Below are 23,622 nucleotides of genomic sequence, written 5' to 3' on the forward strand. Positions count from 1 at the left end.
GTCGGTTTGCTAAAGAAATTTGGCTTTTGTTAATCTTTTCCACTGAGACAGTCAATTTATTTGAAACGAAGTGCATTTCAAGTGCATGTTTTCATCGTCTAGCATGTATGGCATTATGCCATAATAAAGAACCGAACATGAGACAATACAGTACTAGTACTCCAAGAAAATTTACATCCCAAAAACCACAATGAAAAGCTTAACATGAGGTTGAGGCCTACTTCATTGTGAATCTGGACATGCGAATGTGCACTATGAGTGGAATTATGCATTTTAGTATGGTTCACGAAATTCCGATGCTCTTGGACTATCCTCTGATGTCTTGTTTTTTTAAGGGCATAATGTAAGATCTTTTAGTGTGTGAACATACGGGCTTCCTACATCATCGTAGCTGTGCAAGCACGGTAACGCCTGTTATCTGGCGCTCTCTGTCAACTGCTGAAATTAACCTATTTCTGACAGGTCGCGGGAAAATATTGCAAATGGTGGTTTGAAAAGCGTTAATCCTAATTTACATGATGACATTGGGTTGCGCCACTATTGCGTGGAATGAGTTGCACGCAATTGGTTTCATATGTGACACCGCAACACAAGTATATATATCAGTTTCATCGATTCCTGAGTTGTGTCCGAAATGAAAGTTTGGCAGGTGCACATCGCACAAGTTGTGATGAAGTTAAAGCTTGTTGCATGGAATCGCTGCATAAGAAAAAAATAAGAAACGTGTTTCGATTCGTGACTGCATGAAGCAAAGACATCAGCTTGGTTGCTCAGCAACAAATTACATATTACATTGCATACATTACAATCAAGAATATTCTGCATGCTGAAAGACTCAGTTTTAGTTGGTGATGACGTTTTTTCATTAACACTAATAGTTATTAACATTAACAGCAATAATTATTCGAAGCAGGCTGCATTACGAAGAGAATGGTTTGCAAACTACTGTTTTGAAGGTAGATCTGTACAGTGGCATTATTTCAAAATTCAAACATATATGATTGGGGAGCACTGCTGCGGCATTTTAAATAGATGATTATTGAATAAATTGATTTGTGTGCCCTTCCCTCCTATCAACAATATTCCTTAAAAAAGTGTTAGCCAACTCTAACAATGGGATTTTAGTCTTGTAGACAAGAGCATTTCCACAGCCAGATTGTACTTGCTTGTATTTTCTTAATTCAATTACATATGTGCTCCTAATTCAATAAATTTTGCCCTGCTGCTCAGATATTGTCAAACCATCTACGAGGGTTGGGTGAAAAGTAATGCCTCCATCTTCATTAATTGGGTTTGGATGGGGCTATTTTAAAAAATCAGATGCAGAAATAATCCTTAGAATGTTATCTTTAATTACCAATATTCACTTTTCCACATAATCACCAGCCAATTGGATACATTTCTGCCAACAATTAGCAAGTTTTCTGAAGCCGTCGTGGAAGAAGTCGACACTCTGTTTCTGCAACCACAGTCTCACTGTTATCTCAACGTTGTCATCAGAAGCATAATGATGTCCCAGTAGATCATCTTTCATTGTCGGGAACAGATGGAAGTCAGACGGTGCTAAATCTGGACTGTATGGAGGATGCCCTACGGTGGCGAGATTCAGTCTCTGAAGTTCTGCTGTGGTGGCACATGGCATTGTCATACTGCAGGAAAACATTTTCATTTTCCTTTCGGACCGTTGTTAGCTGTCGTTTCAGAGTCACAGTGTTTTGATGTAACACTCTGGATTTGTTGTTCCACGATCAAGGAAATCAACATTGATGACACCATCTGCATCCTAGTACACTGTGGCCATGATTTTTCCAGCTGAGGACTGCGTCTTGAATATGCCAGTTGTGCTTGCAATTTCTTTCTGAGTGATACGACGATCGTCCTGAATCAATTGTCAACATTTTGCTTGTGAAACTCGATGGTTGCTGTCAATGGACGTCCAACTGTTTGTCACGCAGGTGTTCCCACCTCAACATCTTTAAACTTACTCGCCCAATGACACACAGTACTCACATCAACACAATCACCATAAACTGCTTTCATTCTCTGATGAATCTCCTTTGGGGTTACACCTTCTGCTGTCAAGAATTCAACAACTGCACGTTGCTTAAATCACATTGACCAACCGTCTGCACAGGGTTCCATACTTTACACTGTAACAATACAACCGTTCAGTGCTAAGGCTTCCTGCCAACTGGAGCTGTAGAGAAGAGGCTACGGAATAAGCCAGTACCTGCCATATACCAATGCTACCAACTGTTGAAGAGTTACCAAGGTGGAAGCATTACTTTTCAGTCGATCCTCGTATGTTCGGATCGCACATGAACGTGTAATATGTTGCTTATTTTTGTAATCAGTGTCACTGAAATCCCACAAACACCCATGCAAAGCATAGATATCCAAAAAGTGAATATTATTATCTGTTCCCCACTTCATATTTCAATTGTTCCACACACTATGAACACATGTAATCTCAAAACTCACGCAACTAGTGTCGCCAAAGTTATAACACGCCAAAAGTGTTTAGTTTCACCAACGAGTTTGGCAAACGCGCGCGCAAATGCAGTGGCCTGTAGCGCAGTTGCCTGCAACCTAATGTCGTCATGTAAACTAGGCTTTACTTTCAAAGTAAATTTCCTTGAACTACGTGCGAGAATCTATGATGAATTTCTTAAATCAAAATTTTTGATACATGACTGAAGCAGCAACTGTTGAAAATCTTCTCAGTAAATGATAACAGCCAAACAGTCGCAGGATAAAGATATATAGAAATCCTTGACCTCGGTTTTGGTATATCTAAATATACCTTTATCAGAAGCAAAACTGCATCTGAACAGGAAGGCACCTGCATTAGCAAAATACTTAGCACCATAACTGAGAAAGAAGTAACAACAATCACTTATTGCTTTAAGTAACCGTGAAAATCACCTAAGTATTACAAGCACAAAAGCTTTTAGTCACTTACTAAAATCATATCCTGCAGTGGAGATACATAAAACAATCATGCCAAAGGCGTCGTCATTAGTTAAAATTAAAATATCACCTCCATCTGTACAGCATAATTATGAAGAGAAGGTCGATGCGAACATGGCACGTAATCAATACTTAGCCTGTGAACTAGTGTGAAGAGGGTGTGGCAGCCCTAGGGCAGACAGTTTCACTGAGAGAGGGCACTTGTGGTATGCGCGAGACACTCGTGCACATTAAAACCCAGGCATACATATAATCTGCATCAAAATTTTAAAGGTTGTGCCAATTCAAACCCTCTGTCTTAATAAATAAAACATATCAGAACCATTTAAAACACTGACATACAATAGAAAATATGAAACCAATTTGACTTTATGCTTGTGTCAAGCAGGTGAAGCTTGCACTATGGAACACATCTAACATGAGAGGGCACTAGTGTTATTAAAGACTAGGATACATACTAGCGAAAACAAACAAAATGTTGTTGTAAATCAAAACCACCTGTCATTGTGAATAAAAAACATAACAGAATCATTTAAACCACACATACACATCGAAAACCGCGAACAGCAAACATCAAAAATACGTAAAATCCCAACCAGACAGGAAAGGAGCATCTCACCAGCATCAGCAGACAAGAAAACTAGCTTCTAGTCAGCCAGACTACATTACATTAGAGCAAGGAGGGGTTTGAAACTATCAAAAAAATTTTTGTTTCCAAGCTGCACCTGTTCGTTAATAATACATCCAAATTTCCAAATAGCACACCAAAAGGATGCTTCACTCATATGAGGAAAGTTTTCCACTTCATCTTTTCCAATACGGCTGCTACTGTTGAAAATTGCTTTTCACATAGATTTCATGTACTGTCCTTCTTAAAACTCCCTTTGTAAACTCATCCTGTGCAGATATCTGTTGCCTGCCAGAACACACATTTTTGTTGATACAAGATATGATATTTCTGTATATTCTCTTGACATTTGCTTCAAATTACTTTCACTGGCCACCTATAATGACCTCAATGTTGACAGGACATAAAACCCTAATCTTCCTTCCTTCCTTCCACTAATATCAAGACATTAAGAATTTCTCCTTACTGGCTGTGATAAGGAGCTGCTTGGGTGCTGTTCTTTTTTAGCCTCAGAGTAAGCGCACACACAAATCGCAGTGGGATTTCCGCAACTCCGTAAATGATGCGCGATTCCACACAAGTACAAAGTGACTATTTATATCATGAAGGCTGTCACACATAAGTACACAACAATGAATGACAGATGCAAATAAATTAAACATGTGATATTAGTGCTTTGTACAGATTTATGTACATAAAAGCGTAACAGTTGTGAAATGCAGCAACAGAGCCAGTGTTTACACTTTTCATGTGTTTCATTTGTATCACCATTAGGCAAATTGCAGCATTCTACATCCACCATTATTATGGTAAAGTGACTAATTGGGAAGCAACAGAAGTCTGCCTGTAAGTAGAAAATGGTTGTATCTTTGGCTGTGCAAAGGAAATTGTCAACATAATTACAGTCTAGCTTCTGTGACTGTCCAAGTAGACACCAAAAAAATGGTCAAAAAGTGTGCCTTCTCTAAAATATTCCTGCATATACATCCCATTTTGAAATAAAATATAATATTTATACACCAAAAAAAAGTAAACATTTCCACAATTCCAGCCAGATGCAACACATTGATGTTTGTTATGAGATGTAATCATAGAAGGGATCAAACATTATGAAATGGATAATACGAGGGCAGTTCAGAAAGTAACCTCCGATTGGTCACAGTGCGGGTTGTGGGGGGAGTAGCGACGCCATCTGTGCGTTCACGCACTCAACAGGTCAGTCGGCATCAAGCCGTGGTCGAGTGAACGTCGTACCTGCGCTAGTTTAGTTTTTGTGGCAGTTTGAAATGTGTGCTGCAATAGAAAACCCCGCCAAATGTGAAGTGCGTGCTGTCATAAGGTTTTTTACAGCCAAAGGATATTCTGCAGCAGCTATTCATCGTGAGCTTTGTGCCGTGTACGGACCAAGAGTTATGAGTGAAGGAGTTGTCCGTGAATGGGTACGTTTATTTAAAAGTGGACGAGAAAACGTTCATGATGAAGAGAGGAGTGGTAGACCATCATTGGTGACTGACGAACTCGTTCAGACAGTTGATGCAAAAGTTCGTGAAAATCGACGTTTCTCAATGTCGGAGTTGTCTACTGGTTTTCCACAGATTTCTAAGACTCTCTTGTACGAGATAGTGACAGCAAGATTGGGATACCGTAAGTTCTGTGCACGATGGGTGCCCAAAATTCTTACCGACCGCCACAAAACTCAAAGAATGGCCTCTGCATTAGACTTTCTGTCACGTTATGAGGACGAAGGAGAACCATTGTTAAACAGAATCGTGACCGGTGACGAAACCTGGATTAAGTACGTGAACCCTGAGACAAAAGAACAATCAAAGATGTGGGCACATTCAAATTCGCCTACCAAACCAAGAAAAGCCTCGCAAGATTTTTCTGCCAGAAAACTGATGGCAACGGTGTTTTGGGATGCCAAAGGGGTGTTGTTGGTTGAATTCATGGAATGTGGTATGACCATTAATCAAGACGTGTACTGTGAAACAATAAAAAAGTTACGACGGGCTATACAGAACAAACGCCGTGGTATGCTGACTTCCGGTATCGTTTTTTTGCACGATAACGCCCGTCCTCACTCTGCTCGCAGAACAACGGCCCTTCTTGAGTCCTTCAAGTGGGACGTTATCAACCATCCACCTTACAGCCCAGACCTGGCGCCAAGTGATTATCACCTCTTCATGCATTTGAAGAAATGGCTCGGGTCACAGCGGTTTGATGACGACGAAGAGCTCAAAGATGCGGTCACAGGCTGGCTCCAGGCACAAGCGGGTGATTTTTATGCAGAAGGAATTTCAAAGCTTGTGAAGAGATACGATAAGTGCCTCAATCGCTATGGAGACTATGTAGAAAAATAGTGCAAAGATGTAGTTGTAAGATGTATATATTAAAATATTTTTATTTAACTTGGTGTATTTTTTTAAATCAACCGGAGGTTACTTTCTGAACGGCCCTCGTAGTTCCCAGGAACTCCGGAAACATGGAACCCCACACAGTATTTCATTCTGCCGCCCTATTACACATTCTTCATTTCTCTCCTTTCTTCCCATTCCCTCGTTTCTCCCTTATTTTTTCCCTTTTTATCTTTGTTTTTACTTTTTTACTCTCTCTCTCTCTCTCTCTCTCAGACACACACACACACACACACACACACACACACACACAGGGTAAGGGAGTGGGGGGGGGGGGGGTGCTATGCAGTCCATCCTCAACTGTCCTCTTCTTTAAATTTGATACCAACCCAATTTTTGTTAAATAAACATGCTGCTTATTTTTCCAAATACTAGCATTTGTCAGCAGTTGACTTGGGGTGAATACTAACCTCCTTTGATTGGTGACATACCAACCCAGTGGTTGTTAAATAAACCTGCTGCTTGTTCCTCCAAATACAGCATTTGTCAGCTGTTGACATAAAATGAATACTAACCTTCTTTCATTGGTGACACAGGCATCAATGTCTATTTTCTTCACGCACATCAAAAGAACTCACGTTTGTGGCATCACTTAATGTAAGTATAAAAGCCTTAAAATAAGTCCAGAATGTCATAAGTATTCTACACTTACTGCATACTCTGCAAACCACTGTGAATTACTTGGAGAAAGGGCCCTTCCTACTTATTAGTGCTTCTTTACTTTCCTTTCTCATATGGTGTGTGGGAAGAATGGTTTCTTAAGTGGCTCTGTGTCTGCAGTAATTGGTGAAATCTTGTCTGTGGTGTCCTTATAACATTGATACATAGATGGCTTTAGGGTATTAACAGATTCCTCACTTAATGCTGGTTCTCAAAACTTTTTCAGAAGGCTTTTGCAGGGTTGTTGGTGTGTGTCTTCAAGCATATGTCATTTCAAATTCTTCAGCCTCTCTGTGATGCTCTCTTACGAGTCAACAAATCTGAGACAATACCATTTCCCTTCTTTGTATGCATTCAATATCTCCTGATGGTGCTCGTTGTTTGGGTCCTACACCCTTCAGAAATATTCTATGATAGGTTTCACGTGTGTTTTGTAAGCAGTCCCCTCTCTAGATGTATTGAATTTTCCCAGTATGCAACAAGTTTATTGCAGTCTACCACCTGCTTCACCCCTGACTGAGACTATGTGGTCATCATTTTGTATCCTTACAAATTTACTTCCTGGTAGTTGTAGGAGTTGAATGATTCCAATTGTAACTCATTAATACCACAGTCATAGGATACTAAATTTATTTATTTAATTAAGTCCATATTTTCAAATATGTGAACTTTTGAAAGCGAGTCGCAAACTTTGCATCACTTTGAAATCTTATCAGGACATAACTGAACATTTGTGCAGCTTCTTCAGAAAGTATTTCATTACAGATAACTGCATCAACTGGGAAATGTCTGATGGTACTGTTAAAATTGTGTGCCAGGTCATTAATATGGAACATGGAAAGTGTGGATCACATCATACTTCCTGGAGGGCACGTCTGAAGTTACTTCTACATTTGCCAGTGAATATCTTTCCAAGTTAACGTGCCACTTCATCCCTACCAATAAGTTCATGCAGGAAAAGTACTTCATACAATCAGGCACATGTGATTATACACAGTGCCATTAAATTTATGTTTGAATGGGCAAAAAAAGGAAGCAGATGCATCATAAAAAGAATAAAGGTGGAGCGGAAAAATGATAACAAGTACTTTACAAGTCTTCAATTCATCAGGAAAGATGTGGATGAAGAAGAAGGAAAATTTTGTATTTAGGTAACACCAGCAACATGCCCCAGCTTCGCACAAGTAAAACGAAGTATGTACAGCCGGATGACTTGTCCCACGTAGTATTAATAAATGATATACATGCAAATGTTCCTTACGAATCAGTCTTATCTGTTATTAAAAATGATATCAAAATCCTTACAGTAGATCCCAAGATTAGCCTTTACGTGCAGACAGAAAATTGCAGTGGAGGGCTTTAACTTATAATACGTAAAGATATGTGTAGGTTCGGTCAAGTTTCGCTGTTCACATCATCTGTTTACTTGAATGCTTTTCATGCCTGATACCGCCACTTCTGGCAAGTGTTAGCTCCCATTATTGCCATGAGACGTCATTCCCAACATTAATTAAATATGGAACAGATAACAATACATATATTACACACTCATCAGTACTATAATTATAAATTATATATACAAACCTTACTCGTGAATCAGTGTATCTATTATTGAAAACCATATCAAAATTCCCAAAGTAGTTCCCAAGACTAGCTTTCATGTATAGATACAAAAATGAGGCAGGGTACTTAAATTTAATAGTGTGTATAGATTGACAAACAATTTATCAGAGAACTAACACCAAATTATCATGTGGCACTTATTCTTTATTTCACATTGTCAGTTTTTCAGCAAGTGACATCCACTACGCTACATTTTTTTATCCATTTTTTGTTTAATGAGATTTCCTTCTGGCAACATGTGGTCAGACTTTTTTTTGCTTGGGTTGATATTTTTTTATGCAACTACTTCCTTCTTGTTACTCTAGTGAGAAACTGTTGACTTCAAAGATCTGTATTTGTCAAATTATTGATCGTACCGACCTAATAAGTTAATACAGTTGTTTGAGATATAGATTTGTGTGCAGATCTCAGATGTTGAACAGCACTCCCCCTATTTCATGGTGGCTGTTCACAGTGAAGCTGCCACCATTCCCCTACTGCTGCATCTGCACAGGTGTGACCAAGTTCTTTTGTGTGCACTCTACCCCGTATTATCAGTAAGCGTTGGTGTGCTACCAAGTCAAATTATTTTCAGAAGTTAATAAATACTGCATCTACCTGACAGCCATGGTCCTTGGCTTTCAGGATGTCAAATGAAAAATGTATAAGTCTGTTTTTGCTTGACCTGTTTTTGGTATAGCTTGCTGGTTGGTGTGGAGGATGCATTGTGTTCAAAGTATCTCATTATATTTGGACTGAGAATATGTGCTCAGAAGCTACAGCAAATGGATGTCAAAGACATTGGATGGAACTTTTGTAATTCACTTCTGCTGGCCTTCTTGTGGAGGAGTCTGACCAATGCTTTCTTCAACTTCTGGGCACTTTTTTTTCAGTGATCTACAGTATATTGTGATTAAAAGAGAGGCTAAGTTTGCAGAAAATTCTATATAGATTCTGAGGGGGATTCCCATAGGCCTTAGAGATATTTTCAATTTTAACAAATTTATCCATTTTTCAGTGCCAATCACTTACACTAATATCTATGTTACTCATCTTTACAGTGGTGTGAGAATTAAACTGGAGCAATACTTTTGGACTTACCTTTGCAAAACAGTATTTGAAAATCATAGTGAGCATTTCTGATGTTACTTTGTTACTCACAATTTCAGTTCCTGTGTCATCTGTGAGTTCCAAGACACTAATTTTAGTGCTGTTGACAGACTTGACGTATGACCAGAATTTATTTAAGATTTTTAAAAGGTCATTTGATAAGATTGTTCTTTCGTAGATATTATAGGCTACACACATTTCATTCTGGGTTTTTCTCATTTAATCCAGGTATTCTATTGCTTGCGTCCATTAGGGGCATACTGCACACACATTCATTATGAATACACCAATAGTTCACTTAATAAAATTAGTTTCTCTTGCTGATATTCATATTGCTGTCTCACAAGATCCATTATACTTGTTTCATTAAAATAATTATATTAATTAAAATTTTAAATATCTGTAGGCCATTTGTTAATGTTGTTCTGACATAATTTGTTTTGCAGTTATATTTTTACTATTAAACAGGAATTTTTCACAGGTTGCAGAATCTCCCTCACCAGAAATAAAGCCTGCTTTGTTCGGGCTGCTGCATGCTGTAATGATGCACAAATGGCAATATTTCTATAACACGCCTCTTCTTCAAGCACTTAATCAAAATGCTGGGTCAGAACATATTGACAACAGAGAACAATTGATTTCTATTCTTAGAGCATATGGGCAGTCATTGCTGCAACCAGATATTAATATTTTTGGCCAGAACCTGAAAAGTCTTGAGCAAATAAACATCAAATGGAAACTTTACCATAGAGTGAGTACAATATTTTCTACAAAACATAATTTATATATAAATTAACAGTAAATCCCCACTCACAATGTAGAAGAGTCATTGAGAGAGAGAGAGAGAGAGAGTTGTAGTTGTTGCTGCTGTAGTAGTAGTAGTAGTAGTAGTAGTAATTTCTGTGTATTTGTTTGCTGCTAAAGGCTACTCTATGAGTAGAGCTCTATCCTCGTATAGTTGTTTCCATGTATGTAAAGTGAAAAATTATACTGGTGTGAATTAGGTATATTTTAATACAAGCTGTTAGTATGTTTTCAATAAACGATACACTCGGTAGATAACATCAGCAGGAGATACTTTTTAGTTGCCCTTTCGTGTGTGTGATTTTTTTTTTTTTTTAAGACCAAAAAGTGCAGTATTTGTGCATGCTTTTGGTCACAGCATCCTGCATTTATGGACTAGTAGCAAGTTGTGTAGCTTTCTACTAATTTCTGTAACTTTTTTGAAGACTTGCAAATTTATTTTAATAATTAATCTGTATTTAGGGAATACACTTCATCCTCATGTCATGTTTTCTTATGCTGTCATCACAGACTCTGTAACATGTCAGAAGTGCGCATACATCGATGTAATTGTTACACATTCTCTGAATAGTCATTAAATATTAAAATAAATTTACAGCAGTCTTTGAAAAAGTTTTATACAGACACATATACATACCTTATATGAGGGGCAGTCAAACAAGAACAAGACAAATGCAAAAAAGTAAGTAAATTGTTTATTATTTCAAAAGCAATCCCCAAAACTTTTAATAAATTTATACCATTGTGAGGCAAAATGGTCAATGCCTTATTGGAAAAATGTTTCCAGTTGCCTGTGGAACCATGATTGTACCCAGGCACACACTTCTTTATTTGAAGCAAACTGATGACCGTCACTGTCTTTCTTCAGGGTTCCAAAAATATTCAAATCACTTGGGGAGAGATCGGAATGGTATGGAGGATGTGTGAGGGCTTCCCAGTGAAACTTCTGCAGTGTGGTCAGAACAACACGTGGACAGTTCCAGATAAAATTTTGTTTTGCACCATGATATATTAACACTATAACAGAGGAAAATGTGATACCCCTATAACAGTGGGAAAAATTCATCTGACCCGTAATGAGATTTCTCTTAAATTCCCAGTGCACTTGAAGTGAGACCTATATTTTTCCATTAATGTACACATTTCAATCAGAGCCTTACTTCAGAGTTCAGAGACATTCACGTTACCGTTATGGTTACAAAACATTGCATGTCTATCCAGAAATGTGATCTGTTTCCAACATTTCTTCACTTATTTAACTTGTTTGTTTCTAAAAACTGAAGTCTCACATAGAGCATATTATTGGTACTTTTCATACACATCATTCACATTTCTCACAATTGTTCATTTCAAAAATCAAACAATGGAAAACCCAGGATGGAATGTAACAATATTGTGAGAAGGAAAGTTGCTACTCTGCATATAGCAGAGTTGCTGAGTTGGAGACAGCTCATTTCCTCCTCCCCCACACTCTGTCAATCCCCCCCCTCCCCCCACCCCATATCCACTCAACCTGCCCCCAGCCATGCTCATTGGCACGTGTCGCCCCATCAATAAACTTAAATAAAGCAGGCCGATACTACTCCCACAACATTGCTGTCATGCAGGGTAGGCTACACATTAGGCACTTAAAAATCATTTACTTGCCCCTGGCGTACAGCCCACCATGTAGAGTAGGGTGATAAAGCAGGCTGGTACACTGCGACACATCATGCCAATTGGGGGCGTAAAAGCTGTTTCTTGTCCCTGACATGTAGGCTGCCTACAAAGCAGGTTGATGTGGCAGGCTGATACTGTTCCCACACAACATGTCTGTCGTACAGGGCAGCCGATACACTGGTGGCTGGGATAAACATCTTTTGGCTGGTACCTCCACTCTGTTGGAGCTAGGTAGAAACTCTACAATGCTGATAATCAGGAGGCCTGCTGTTTCTGTGCCAAATTTTGTTGGGGCCACTCCAGAGGTTTTATCAGGTATCTCCCACAAGAGGTCATAGTTGAATACTTATGAATCATTTGAATAACGACGATCATACCACACTTTGTGCCGTTACGGAAGGTAACTGTTTCTGTTTTCCTCTTCCCTATTCTTCACTCTCTTCTTCTTTATGATGCAGTGTGATGAGAATAATGACATTCTACTTTACATGGTACACTGTTAAGGTGCACTGTGGCTTATCAGTCTTTTCCAGCATGATGGTGGAATGTAAGTTTTTATTGGTCTTCATCATGCAATTGTGGATTTTTCAGTATGTCTTGTTCATTGTAACCACTAATAGCATTTTCTCCTGATGAAGTTCCTTGGCAAGCTTGAAGGGATGTGAAGTAGTTTTCTGTTGTCACATTCCTTCCTCGGTGTAGAGACGTTCCAGTGAGGAGAGGGGATGTTGACAGACCCCCAGTGGCTGCTTATCTGTTTGGCCTGCCTCCTTACCAAGGTTCACCTTCCTCCTTACCAAGGTATGGTAAGACATTGCAAATGTACTGGTATGCTACACCTGCAGCTATCTAAAACTTGAGTCTGTGTTGGTCAGATTTGTTTAGCATAAACTAGGTAAACCTGGACCTTGCTTTGCTTCAAAGTAAGTGTTCATAATAGTAATATTTCCACCAGGGCAGTAACGGCAGCTTTGTATGAACTTCTCATGAAAGCTAAGGAATCTGACTAGTACATGGAATCTTTTTTAATCCTGATAAAATTAGGTGCCCAAGAACTCAAGTAATGGTAATCCAAGAAATCATGTTTAACACAAAGAGCATCTCTAACTATGTGATACCAATCACTGCATCCAGTTTCTGTATGATACAATCGAATTGGTGTTTTTTAGTTGATTCTGAGCATTTGTAAAAAAGTTGGAAGGCACTCATGACTGATCCATCCACTTGGACGCATGAATATTCAGTGGGCCGTCCTCTCTCCTTCAGGACATTCAAAGCAGCCCTTATTCCGGATGACAGCATTTCAACAACATTCCATTTCATTCTGTCTTTAGCTGCCATCTTCGCTGTTGTGCCAGTTTATTCCTGAGATTAATGTGGAAAAAAAAGAGATGGAGAGGCATCTACATTCAGTAATTTCTCCTTAGTCTTGCTGTCTCCATTACCAGCTGTCTCTGGCAAAGAGTCCCATCGGAATCCAATGTATCACTTTTTGATTAAGTATCAGAGATCTCCAGAATATGCAAAATATCTTCATTTGTATGGCCACACAGACACAAAGTAATGGAAAAGACCTACCACATACAAAACACACTATCTACCTGAATAGGCGAATAACAGCAGCAACTCATGGAATATGACTGAGATGTTACAATGTCCAGCGCTGAATGTCTCCATCGTAGCACATACCGTCATTTGAGACAACAATATTTGAATGGAGCAAAATGCAGCAATAATAATACCTTTTTAGTTACGAAAATCGATGTTCTAAAAAAAGTGTGGCACCAGGAGTCAATTGACCCCCTCTGCTAGATATACTCTATGATATTTCCATGAAATCATGAAAATTCAGGAAATTGAAGTCCGATATAGTCAAAAATAGAAGACGTGAGGGAAAGTCATGAAGGGTAGGAGAGAACAGAAACAGTATTGATATTTAAAAAATTTCGCATTTATTCTTCAGTCTCAGTTGCACTTTTTTAACTGTAAGACAAGTTTTGATCTCCCTGGATCATAGTCAGATGTGTATAATTTCATTAGCAACTTCTCATATTTGTGTCAGAATCTCTGTGAGTACTCTGAGAAGAGGTTCTGACATACACATGGTGGGTTGCTGACACAACTAAAGGTCACCCAGAGATATAAAAACATCTCATGTATTTAAAAATGTGAACTGAGACTGAGGAATAAATGAAAATTGTTTTAAATATATTAAACTCTGAATTCTTTGTTGTGGAGAAAAGGGTTGAGAGATGATATTGACCCTTTTTGTTGTTTGTAAAGGTTAGTTCTACATCTGTGTTATTAATAAACTATACATCTGCTATGTAGTAGTCGTCGAACTCTCAACTAGATGAAATCATTTTAAATCTTGATTAAATGCCAACATCTACTAAATCAGTATTCTGATAACTTGGAGTTAGACTCGGACTGTATTCCTCATTGACCATACATTGGACAATAGATTAATCATTTTATTATGATGATCGTTCCTCCTAAGGACAAAGTTGGTGACAGAAATTTAATGAGAAAATCCTGCCACAGCAAAAACCGCCTTTGCTTTTATGATTGCCAGTCCAATTCACGTATCACATCCATAACACTCTCTCCCGTACTTTGTGATAATACAAAATGAGTTGCCCTTCTTTGAACTTTTTTGATGTCCGTGATCAATCCTATCTCATGCGGATCCCACACTGCACAGCAATACTTGAGAAAAGGGCAGACAAGCGTAGTGTAAGCAGTCTCTTTTGTAGACCTGTTGTGTTTTCTAAGTATTCTGCTAAGAAATCACATTCTTTGGTTTGCTTTCCACACAACAGTATCTATGTGGCTGTTTCAATTTAAGTTACTTGTAATTTTAAAACCTAGGTATTTAGCTGAATTTACAGCCTTTAGATTTGTGTGATTTATCACGTAACTGACATTTCTTGGATTCCTTGTAGTACTGATGTGGGTGGCTTCACACATTTCATTATTTAGAGTCAATTGCCACTTTTCACACCATACAGATATCTTGTCTAAATTGTTTAGCAATTTGTTTTGATCATCTAATGGTCAATAACAGCAATCTACTTAGGGCTGCTCAGATTGTCCTCTAAATCATTTATACAGATTAGCAACAGCAGACGCCAGCCGAAGTGGCCGTGCGGTTAAAGGCGCTGCAGTCTGGAGCCGCAAGACCGCTGCGGTCGCAGGTTCGAATCCTGCCTCGGGCATGGATGTTTGTGATGTCCTTAGGTTAGTTAGGTTTAACTAGTTCTAAGTTCTAGGGGACTAATGACCTCAACAGTTGAGTCCCATAGTGCTCAGAACCAACCAGCAACAGCAGAAGGCCTATAACACTTCCTTGGTGAATGTCAGATATCACTTCTGTTTTACTTTTTTATTATTTATTTTATTTTACATTTCTAGTTCTATAGGACCAAATTGAGGAGCAAATCTCCCTGGCTATGGAATGTGTCTGTACATAAAATTACAACAGAAAAGTAATAATAGAAAAAATAAAATGTTTATAAATCGTAAAAAGACAAAAAAAAACTATAGGTTCATGTATATAGAATTGACAAAGTAATGTGGGAATTAGCTTACTTTTCAAGGAACTCCTTGATAGGAGTGACCAATAGGGAAATTCTTTACTTCATACTCGAAATCACTTGGATTAACTGCTAAGATATTTGAATTCTTGTGGTGGCTTATTGAAAATGGATGCAGCAGAATACTACACATCTTTCTGTACAACAGTCAAGAAGGTGTGATCCAAAAGCAGACTGGAATTCTGCATACTATTAACTGAATGAAAGCTGCTAATTCTTGGAAATAAGCTGATGTTGTTAACAAGAAATGACATTAAAGAATGTATTTATTGAGAGCCCAGTGTCAGAATACCTGCCTGTTTCTGAGCTAGAAATACCCTTTGAGAATGGGAAGATTTACCATAAAATATAATGCCATATGTCATAAGCAAATGAAAATAAGCAAAGTAGACCACTTTTCATGTCAAACTATTGCTTCTCCTCAGCAGACATGCATGCCATTTGTCAGCCACGTGAGGCCAGCCCATCCTAAGCCTTCTTCTTCAGTGACTCCTTTGACCACTAGCATGGGGTGCGTCCCTCTTCTCTGCTACAAAGAGCTGTTTCCTAAGGAAACTAATCCAGATTCGATCTATCATTGTAAGTTTCCCAATCTTTGCATGGAACTTTGCAATAGTGCCCTTGCGTACACTGATGGCTCTTGGACTGACTGTGGTATTGAGTGTGGCTTCATTATTGGCACCGAGGATTTTCAGTATCGGCTTCCAGGACACTACTCGGTGTTTACAGGAGAACTCTTCGCCCTGTATCAGGCCAAGCAGTACATCCGGTGACATAGGCTTTTCAATTGTGTCATCTGTTCCAAATCTCTTAGTGCCCTTCAGTGCATCTGTGTGCTATACGCAGTCCATCCCTTAGTGCAATGGGTCCTAGAAAGTGTCCACTTGCTCACTCTTGAGGGAGCCACGGTGATGTCCATTCCATTTGATGATCTCCGTGTAGCTGTCAGTCAGCAGGTGGTGTCACTTTTGCATCACCACTGGTCTTCTCTTCATGGGAACAAGTTCCGTGGAATTAAACCTCTCCCAGCTGCTTGGCCGACATCGTCTTGACTCTCTCACTGTGAGGAGATCGTTTTAGCTAGGTTGCGTATTGGGCACTCTTGCTTTAGCCATCAGAATTTGTTAAGTGGTGATCCCCCATCACTTTGTGCTCATTGTTATCAACTTTTGATGGTTCACCATTTTCTTCTCAAATGCCCTTTTTTTTAACCACTTACATTCTAATGCACATTTGCCTTCTGAGTTACAGGTCGTTTTAGCAAACTACAGGGTGCTGTCGACAGCATTTTTATTTTTATCTATTGTAGTAACATGGCAAAGGACATGTAATCTAAAGTTTGTGGACCTTCCTCAAAGAGGTAGTCCTTGTTTTTAGCTCTCTTTCCTTTCATTGACTGGGCTTAATGTGTAGTCACTTTTAACCCCTTACTTGTATTTGTGTTCTAAGGTTCTGATGTGGACGCATATGGACTTAGTTGTTTTTGCTCCCCAGAACAAAACAAATGACAGTTTACTATCTATCTGAACACCTTGAAATCTGAACTGTTCAATCTCACTAGTCATATGCCCATTCTTTGTAATTATAACGTCAGGTTTTGTTGAATTGTGTATTAGAAAGTGTAAAAATTGAATCTTATTGTGATTTAGTATTACTTTATTTTCTACAATCCATGAACTTATGTCTTGAACTGCACTATTTGAAAAAATACCAATGCTGCACGCAACATCTTTTACTACCAAGCTAGTGTCATCAGCAAGCAGATATTTTAGAATCACCTGTAATACTAGAAGGCATATCATTTATATAAATAAAATACAGGAGTGGCCCCAGCACTTATCCCTGGGGCACCCCACATCTAACTGTCCCCACTCGGACATCACATCATAGCCTTATCAATACGGTTGAGAATGACCTTTTGCTGTCTGTTCTTAAAGTAAGAGGTGAACCAGTTGTAAGCTACTCCCTGTATTCTATAATGGTCCATCTTCCGGAACAATATTTTGTGATCAACACATTCAAACGCCTTAGTTAAATTAAAAGGATGCCTAGCATTTGACATCTTTTATTTAATCCATCCAATACCTCACTGAGAAAAGAGAATATAGCATTGTTATTTGTTACACCACTTCTAAAACCAAACTGTACATTTGACAGCAAATTATGTGATATGAAATGATCAATTATCCTTACATACATAGCCTTTCAATAACTTTAGCAAACATTGATGACATAGAAATAGGTCTAAAATTGTCTACATTATCCCTTTCTGCCTTTTTATAAAGTGGCTTTACTACTGAGTGCTTGAATTGTTCAGGAAACTGACCATTCTTAAAGTAAAAATTACAAATATGGCTAAGTACAGGGCTAAAATGTGCAGCACAGTACTTCAGTATTGTGCTGGATACTCCATCACATCTATGAGTCCTTAGTCTTCAGTGATTTAACCATCAACTCATTCTCCCCCTTGTCAGTACCACAGAAGTGTATTTCGGATATCAGTCTCAGACAGCCATTTTTCAAGAAAGAGTTATATGATTTCCTGTAGAAACTAAGTTATTATTTAATTTACCAGCTATGTTCAGAAACCGATTATTAGATACTTCACAGATATCTGACTTATCAGTAACAGAAACATTTTTACTGCATACTGACTTTATATCCTCAACCTTGTGCTGCTGACCAGACACTTCCTTCATCACTGACCATATAGTTATAATTTTATCCTGTGAATGAGCTGTCCTATGACTTTCTGTCAGTTACTACGAACTGTGATCTTTCTGACAGGAAATTGTGAATCTAGTCACACAACCGAGCTGATACTCAGTACACATACTGGTTGATTAGAAGGTGCTTGTGAGGAATGGTGTTAAAAGCCTTCTGAAAGTCTATAAACATGGAACTAGTTTGATATCCCGTGTTGATAACACTCATTACTTCATGAGAAAAGGCGCTAGTTTCTTCTTCATCTGATGCGTTTTCTTCCATGGAAGACTTGTTCCTGCAAGTTCTAATGCTTTGCCTTGTCAGGACTGTTAAATATGCAACAGTGTACAGTGCTACAGATTTCAACAACTTTTCCATTTCCTCATCAGGATCAATGAAATTCATGCTGATAACGAGCCTTAAATCCTTTTTTGAGGCACTAACACATTGACTGAGTTAATACTGATGTGGTTTTTGAGCAAAGAAGGTTTTTGAGCAAAGACAATGTTTTTATTATTTCATCTTTTGACTGCAACATATCATTGGTTGTATGGCCCAGACAGTGACCAAGGATTAGTTCAGTTCCTTCAGCTTGATAAGTGATTGCAGGTGCTTTCACTGATGAAACACAAAGCCACTTTATGGTGATTTCAACATGTCATCCAAGATGTGAACTGTAATGATTGCATGTTAAATGTGCTCAAAACATCTGAGGCTTTTATTTTTACCTATACAAAGAGGTTCAGTTTATGACTATGTGATTTATTTGTGGCAAGGAGGAAGATAATTCTGTCGCTCTTCATTTTGAATTGCAGCGTACTTCTTGAGTTTTTTTTACATTTAGAGTTATGGCTGGAAGCAGGCAAGAATAAATTGTTGTTGCATCACAGTTGAACTCTTGATTATAACTTAAATGTTCATCAATTATCACACTGTAAAATTTCAAGAAATTGTGAAGAATATTAACCATTGGAAGGCCCTGCTTCTCCTCCTATTTTCATTTGGCTCATTCTGTACTGACATTCCCACTTTAATACTATCTGTCAGAGGTAATAAAGTCTTTGTTGCCATGTAAATCAATGTGAAATTTTGTGACTTGAACTTTAATCATTGTTACTGCTACATCATAACAATTGCAGAAAAATATAGATGCTGAATGAATGAAGCATGATCATCATTATGATTTTGCTCATTTCAACTGTTGTCAACCGTTTTTTCATAGTCATTTTGTTGACTGCTTCACAATGTTAAACATGACACATGTATTCAGGTTTCTGTCTAGCAACCATTCTCGATAATAAGAAAGACCAATGGTTGAGATTATTTGCCCATATTCCTCACGGTTATTGTTTTCAAGGCTTGAAGGTTGCAGCAGTAAATGATATTACAGAGACCTGCAAACTATAATTAGATCCTTACACCACGTTATATCTGAATCCGCAGTGTATTGGACTACGGCATATCAGGGTTTAACTGAATAATTTTTGTTGTTTCATATTTTCAATTTGTGTGTTACTTGTGTAATTTTAGTTAGATGATATGTGTTTCATTAGTGAATTGAATGTGTTTTGCACCTGTGTTTCTGACATTAACACAGTTAGGTTGCACTAATGCCTGTTGTAAATGTCTTTCTGCAGAGTATCTTCCAGGAAGAGTTGCTGGGGCAGTTTTTGACAGTATTATTTCATTCACTTATACACAAATCTCATGCATTGCTGGAAGAAGAAATTACAACAGCAATGTACAACATGGCATCTGTAAATTTTACTGCCTTCTACAGTGAATATCTCCCCAGGTTTCTGCAGTCTACCGAGGGTTTGGATAATGATCAAAAGGAGATTTTACAAAGAAATTTCAGGCAAGAAGTGGTAAGCATAGAATTATGAAAGTTCCATATTCTCCCTCTTTCCATCCTCCTACACCATCTCGTCTTTCTCCTCCTCAGGCTCTTCTGCAGCCTCTCAATTCATTCGTTCTCACTCATCTAACACTCCTACCATTCACCTCCCTAAGACCTCTCATCACCCCCTACCCACACTCGCCGCCTACCCCCTCTCAGCAACCTTCTCCCTACATCCCTACTCCTCCTCCCATTTCACTACCGCTCTCACCAACCTACAACCCCTACTGCCTCCCACCTTCCTATGCCCTGCCCCCTACTCCCTGTCACCCATGCCAACTCTCACCCCCTGCCGCCCACCCATGCGCACCCCCCCCCCCCCCCGCTGCCCCGCCACCCCTCTCGCCCCACGTCCTTCGCCCACCCCTCATCACTGTATCTCACACAACCCCGTCTCTGTATGCACCACACTCGCATTGCTGTATCCCCACCTCATCCCGATGTGCTACATCCCCTTAGCATACCCTATCCCTCTTTCCTCTGCATATGTGCAACATTCTTACTTTATTTGGGTTAAAAACCTGTTCATCATGTATAAGGATAAATTGATTAGTCCCTATTAGGCTGCTGTTGTAAGAGCTATTCAAGTTGTTGTATTTTATTTTCATGCAGGACCTTCCATCGTTTACCCAGAACGTGCAGAGATTGGTAAATGATCTACGATGTTATAGGCTGTGTAATAGCAGTCTTCCTGGGGGCAGTGTAAAACTCTGAACTTTATAGTGTACAGTCATATAAATGGCTTTAGCTTTGCAGTGTAAAGTGGACCAATATATGTAACTTTTTATATTCTTCATAAGGCTTTTGTGAATTTTTATATTGCTAATGATGATTAGGATGAAAGTCCTGAATCAAAAAGATTGTCTTATTACATATTTTGCTGTTATTAAACTTCTTATAGAAGAAGAATGGTGCAAATTTTCTCATTTTGTATAGTTGTGTATTGTTCACAGTTATAAAATAGAAATCTGAAAGTAGCAATGAGTTTTAATTGTTACTCTGGCACCGTTCTCTGGTGTGTGTGTGTGTGTGTGTGTGTGTGTGTGTGTGTGTGTGTGTGTGTGTGTGTGTGTGTGTGTGTGTGTTTGTTTGTTTGTTTTATGGATTTCCTGAAGATAATGAAGGTTTTACAACCAAGCTCTACTACAATTAATTCATTTCTGTTTGTATCATATATCTATTGCAAGTTGCTGTTGTAACTCCAAACGTAGTGGTGTTGGAGATTCAGATCTTCATTATATTTTCAGGAGCTACTCTGTTTTAACGACCTGAGAGAGGTAAGTTGCTTGATAGTCATGTAAACAACTCGTTATGATAAACAACATGGACATGGATATAAGCCTCTGATACCCATGTAAATGGAAGCATAAAGGATGTGAGACATGGCATTGTGACACAAAAGCTTCTGATCTCTTGCAGCCCTGTATTGACTCATTGATTGTAGTCTATGATTACGTTTAATGATTTCCTTTATATTGTCTCTCTTGAACCAAGGTTTGGAGTCAGTTTCTCTTCCCTGCTCGACTCATAGCAATACTATACAGTGTGTCTACAACAAGAAGAGATATGTTGGCAACTGTTAGGACCACAAGGTAAAAGTACCTGTGAATTGAACATTCAGACTGAAACTCTCCCAAGTGGTTTAGATGTTATTGATAACCCAAACACCGAATAGCAGCCTAATAAATGAGTTACACTGACTGTGTCCTAAGGATAAGGGGCTGATCAGCTAATACTGTTGTGGGTGTTTTCTGTATCAGTCTTTCAGCTGCTGAATAATGAATTAACACAGTCAATAATGTTCTAGTGTAACAATAATCACTATGGTGTTCCATTGTAATTAAGTGTTACATTCTTGATTTTACACAAATGTGATGTAGGTACTCCCTTCACCCTTCAATTTAATGATGGTTATACTGCTCACAGGTCTCTATTTGATATCTTCACACGCTGTAGCATTAATTAGCAAAACGACACCACAGTCCTTGCTGAAGACCAATTGTAGGTGGCCGACACGGTTGACACGAAATGCATAATCATGGTACAATGTAGATACTTATTTAAACACTTCAAAGTAAACTCTTATGTCACGATCAGTAAATTGCTGAAGGTCAACCTGTGGCATCGGGGACACACTCAATTGACAGGATGTATTACAGACTCTCTTACAGCTCACTTTGCGACTTCTTCCTGCATGCTGCCTGCAGTCCACTTACTAGCAATTGCTGTATCTCTCTGGCACTCAGCTGTCAATATCTAGCTTACCTCGACCTTTGTGAAATCAATCTACATTTACCTGTCCAAAAAGGCTTCTTTGTAGCTGGAGGCAAAAATGAATATAGGAAAAGTTTGTACATATTCAAAAAGAGTTAAGACATTAAATCCAAGAAATCATTAAAATTATAAAATGTTGAGTAAATTCCCTCTGACTCCAGTCGTAAACTGCCTCTACAGTAAACGTTATACAAAATACAAAATATATAACATACCGTATTGGAAAATTAGGAAACAGTTTACACAAATTCTTTACGTAATGTACAATAAATTTCTCTCTTGAACAGTTAGTGTGTCCCATGAAATGCTAGATATATATTATGAAACACAGCACAAAAACACTTTTTAACTTTGTTTCCATTACCCCTTGGCCTTGCCATCTTTTCAGTAGGGCTTGCCATCCAAAACACTATCACCTCAGTTCAACACCTCACAAGGAGGAGTGGAACTACCTCGAAGCAGTGACTATTCTGTATCTCTAACACACTAGTAACACAAAAGATATTAAACAATGTATTATAAATAATACAAATAATTGGCAATCCTTTACTCCTTACTAGATTATGCAAATGTAAGTCTATCACTAATGTGGTTGTCTGTGAACCAGTTTCCAAAGAGATAGCTATATTACTCTGCCCTAGCCTATTTTTACTGAATTTGAACAGTCATTATTAATATCACAGATAGGATGGTAAATACCTTTTGTTATATAGATTCAAAATTTGAAATATCAGTTCTCATTATTTTACCACATAGTGCCAGCATTCCGCCTTCACCCTCAATCCAATAACCTAAGATATCAACCTCAACAGCTAATTAGATTATTTAATCATTATTTCTCTACTCTTTAAGAGTTACTCTCCACTTATCATCATCATCATCATCATCATCATCATCATCATACATCTTTCATCATTACAACATGTAAATACATTCTGATATAAATAGGACAACTTGTGCACACACGAATGACATTCACGCGTCAGCTGTTACGTGTTTCATAGAACTTACACCTTATATATAATGTTTACCATCAAGTCTGGCACTACTATTTTTGTAATTTAACTTCCAAACAATTACGTAAGATATGACTTCTTTGATATTTTGTATATATCTCCTGTTATCATAATGAAATATACCATAGGTTACTAATTGGTTTTTATTGGAATTTCTGGACAACCATATGGCTATGACAACAAAATAACTTAAACAATAACCCCTACTACATTCTAGATGTTGTCTGAATAACCACCATTTAATCTATTTATTGACATAATTAATAAACCCTTCTATTTTCTT

At 38.3% G+C, this 23,622-nt stretch overlaps 1 protein-coding gene across 5 annotated transcripts in view; it reads left to right on the forward strand.

Moving 5' to 3' along the window:
- The window catches only part of LOC126249381 (exportin-6-B), a 381,423-nt gene extending 360,446 nt beyond the window's left edge, over positions 1-20,977 (forward strand). For all 5 annotated transcript variants that reach the window (XM_049951037.1, XM_049951050.1, XM_049951057.1 and 2 more), the window contains 3 exons: positions 9,866-10,135; positions 19,787-20,017; positions 20,662-20,977. In XM_049951037.1, coding sequence (XP_049806994.1) covers positions 9,866-10,135; positions 19,787-20,017; positions 20,662-20,763 — 603 coding nt within the window. In that variant the 3' untranslated portion in view covers positions 20,764-20,977. The remainder of the gene's footprint in view (positions 1-9,865; positions 10,136-19,786; positions 20,018-20,661) is intronic.
- Positions 20,978-23,622: the final 2,645 nt, after the last annotated feature.

Source organism: Schistocerca nitens, chromosome 1, assembly GCF_023898315.1.
Source record: "Schistocerca nitens isolate TAMUIC-IGC-003100 chromosome 1, iqSchNite1.1, whole genome shotgun sequence".
Lineage (NCBI taxonomy): Eukaryota > Metazoa > Arthropoda > Insecta > Orthoptera > Acrididae > Schistocerca > Schistocerca nitens.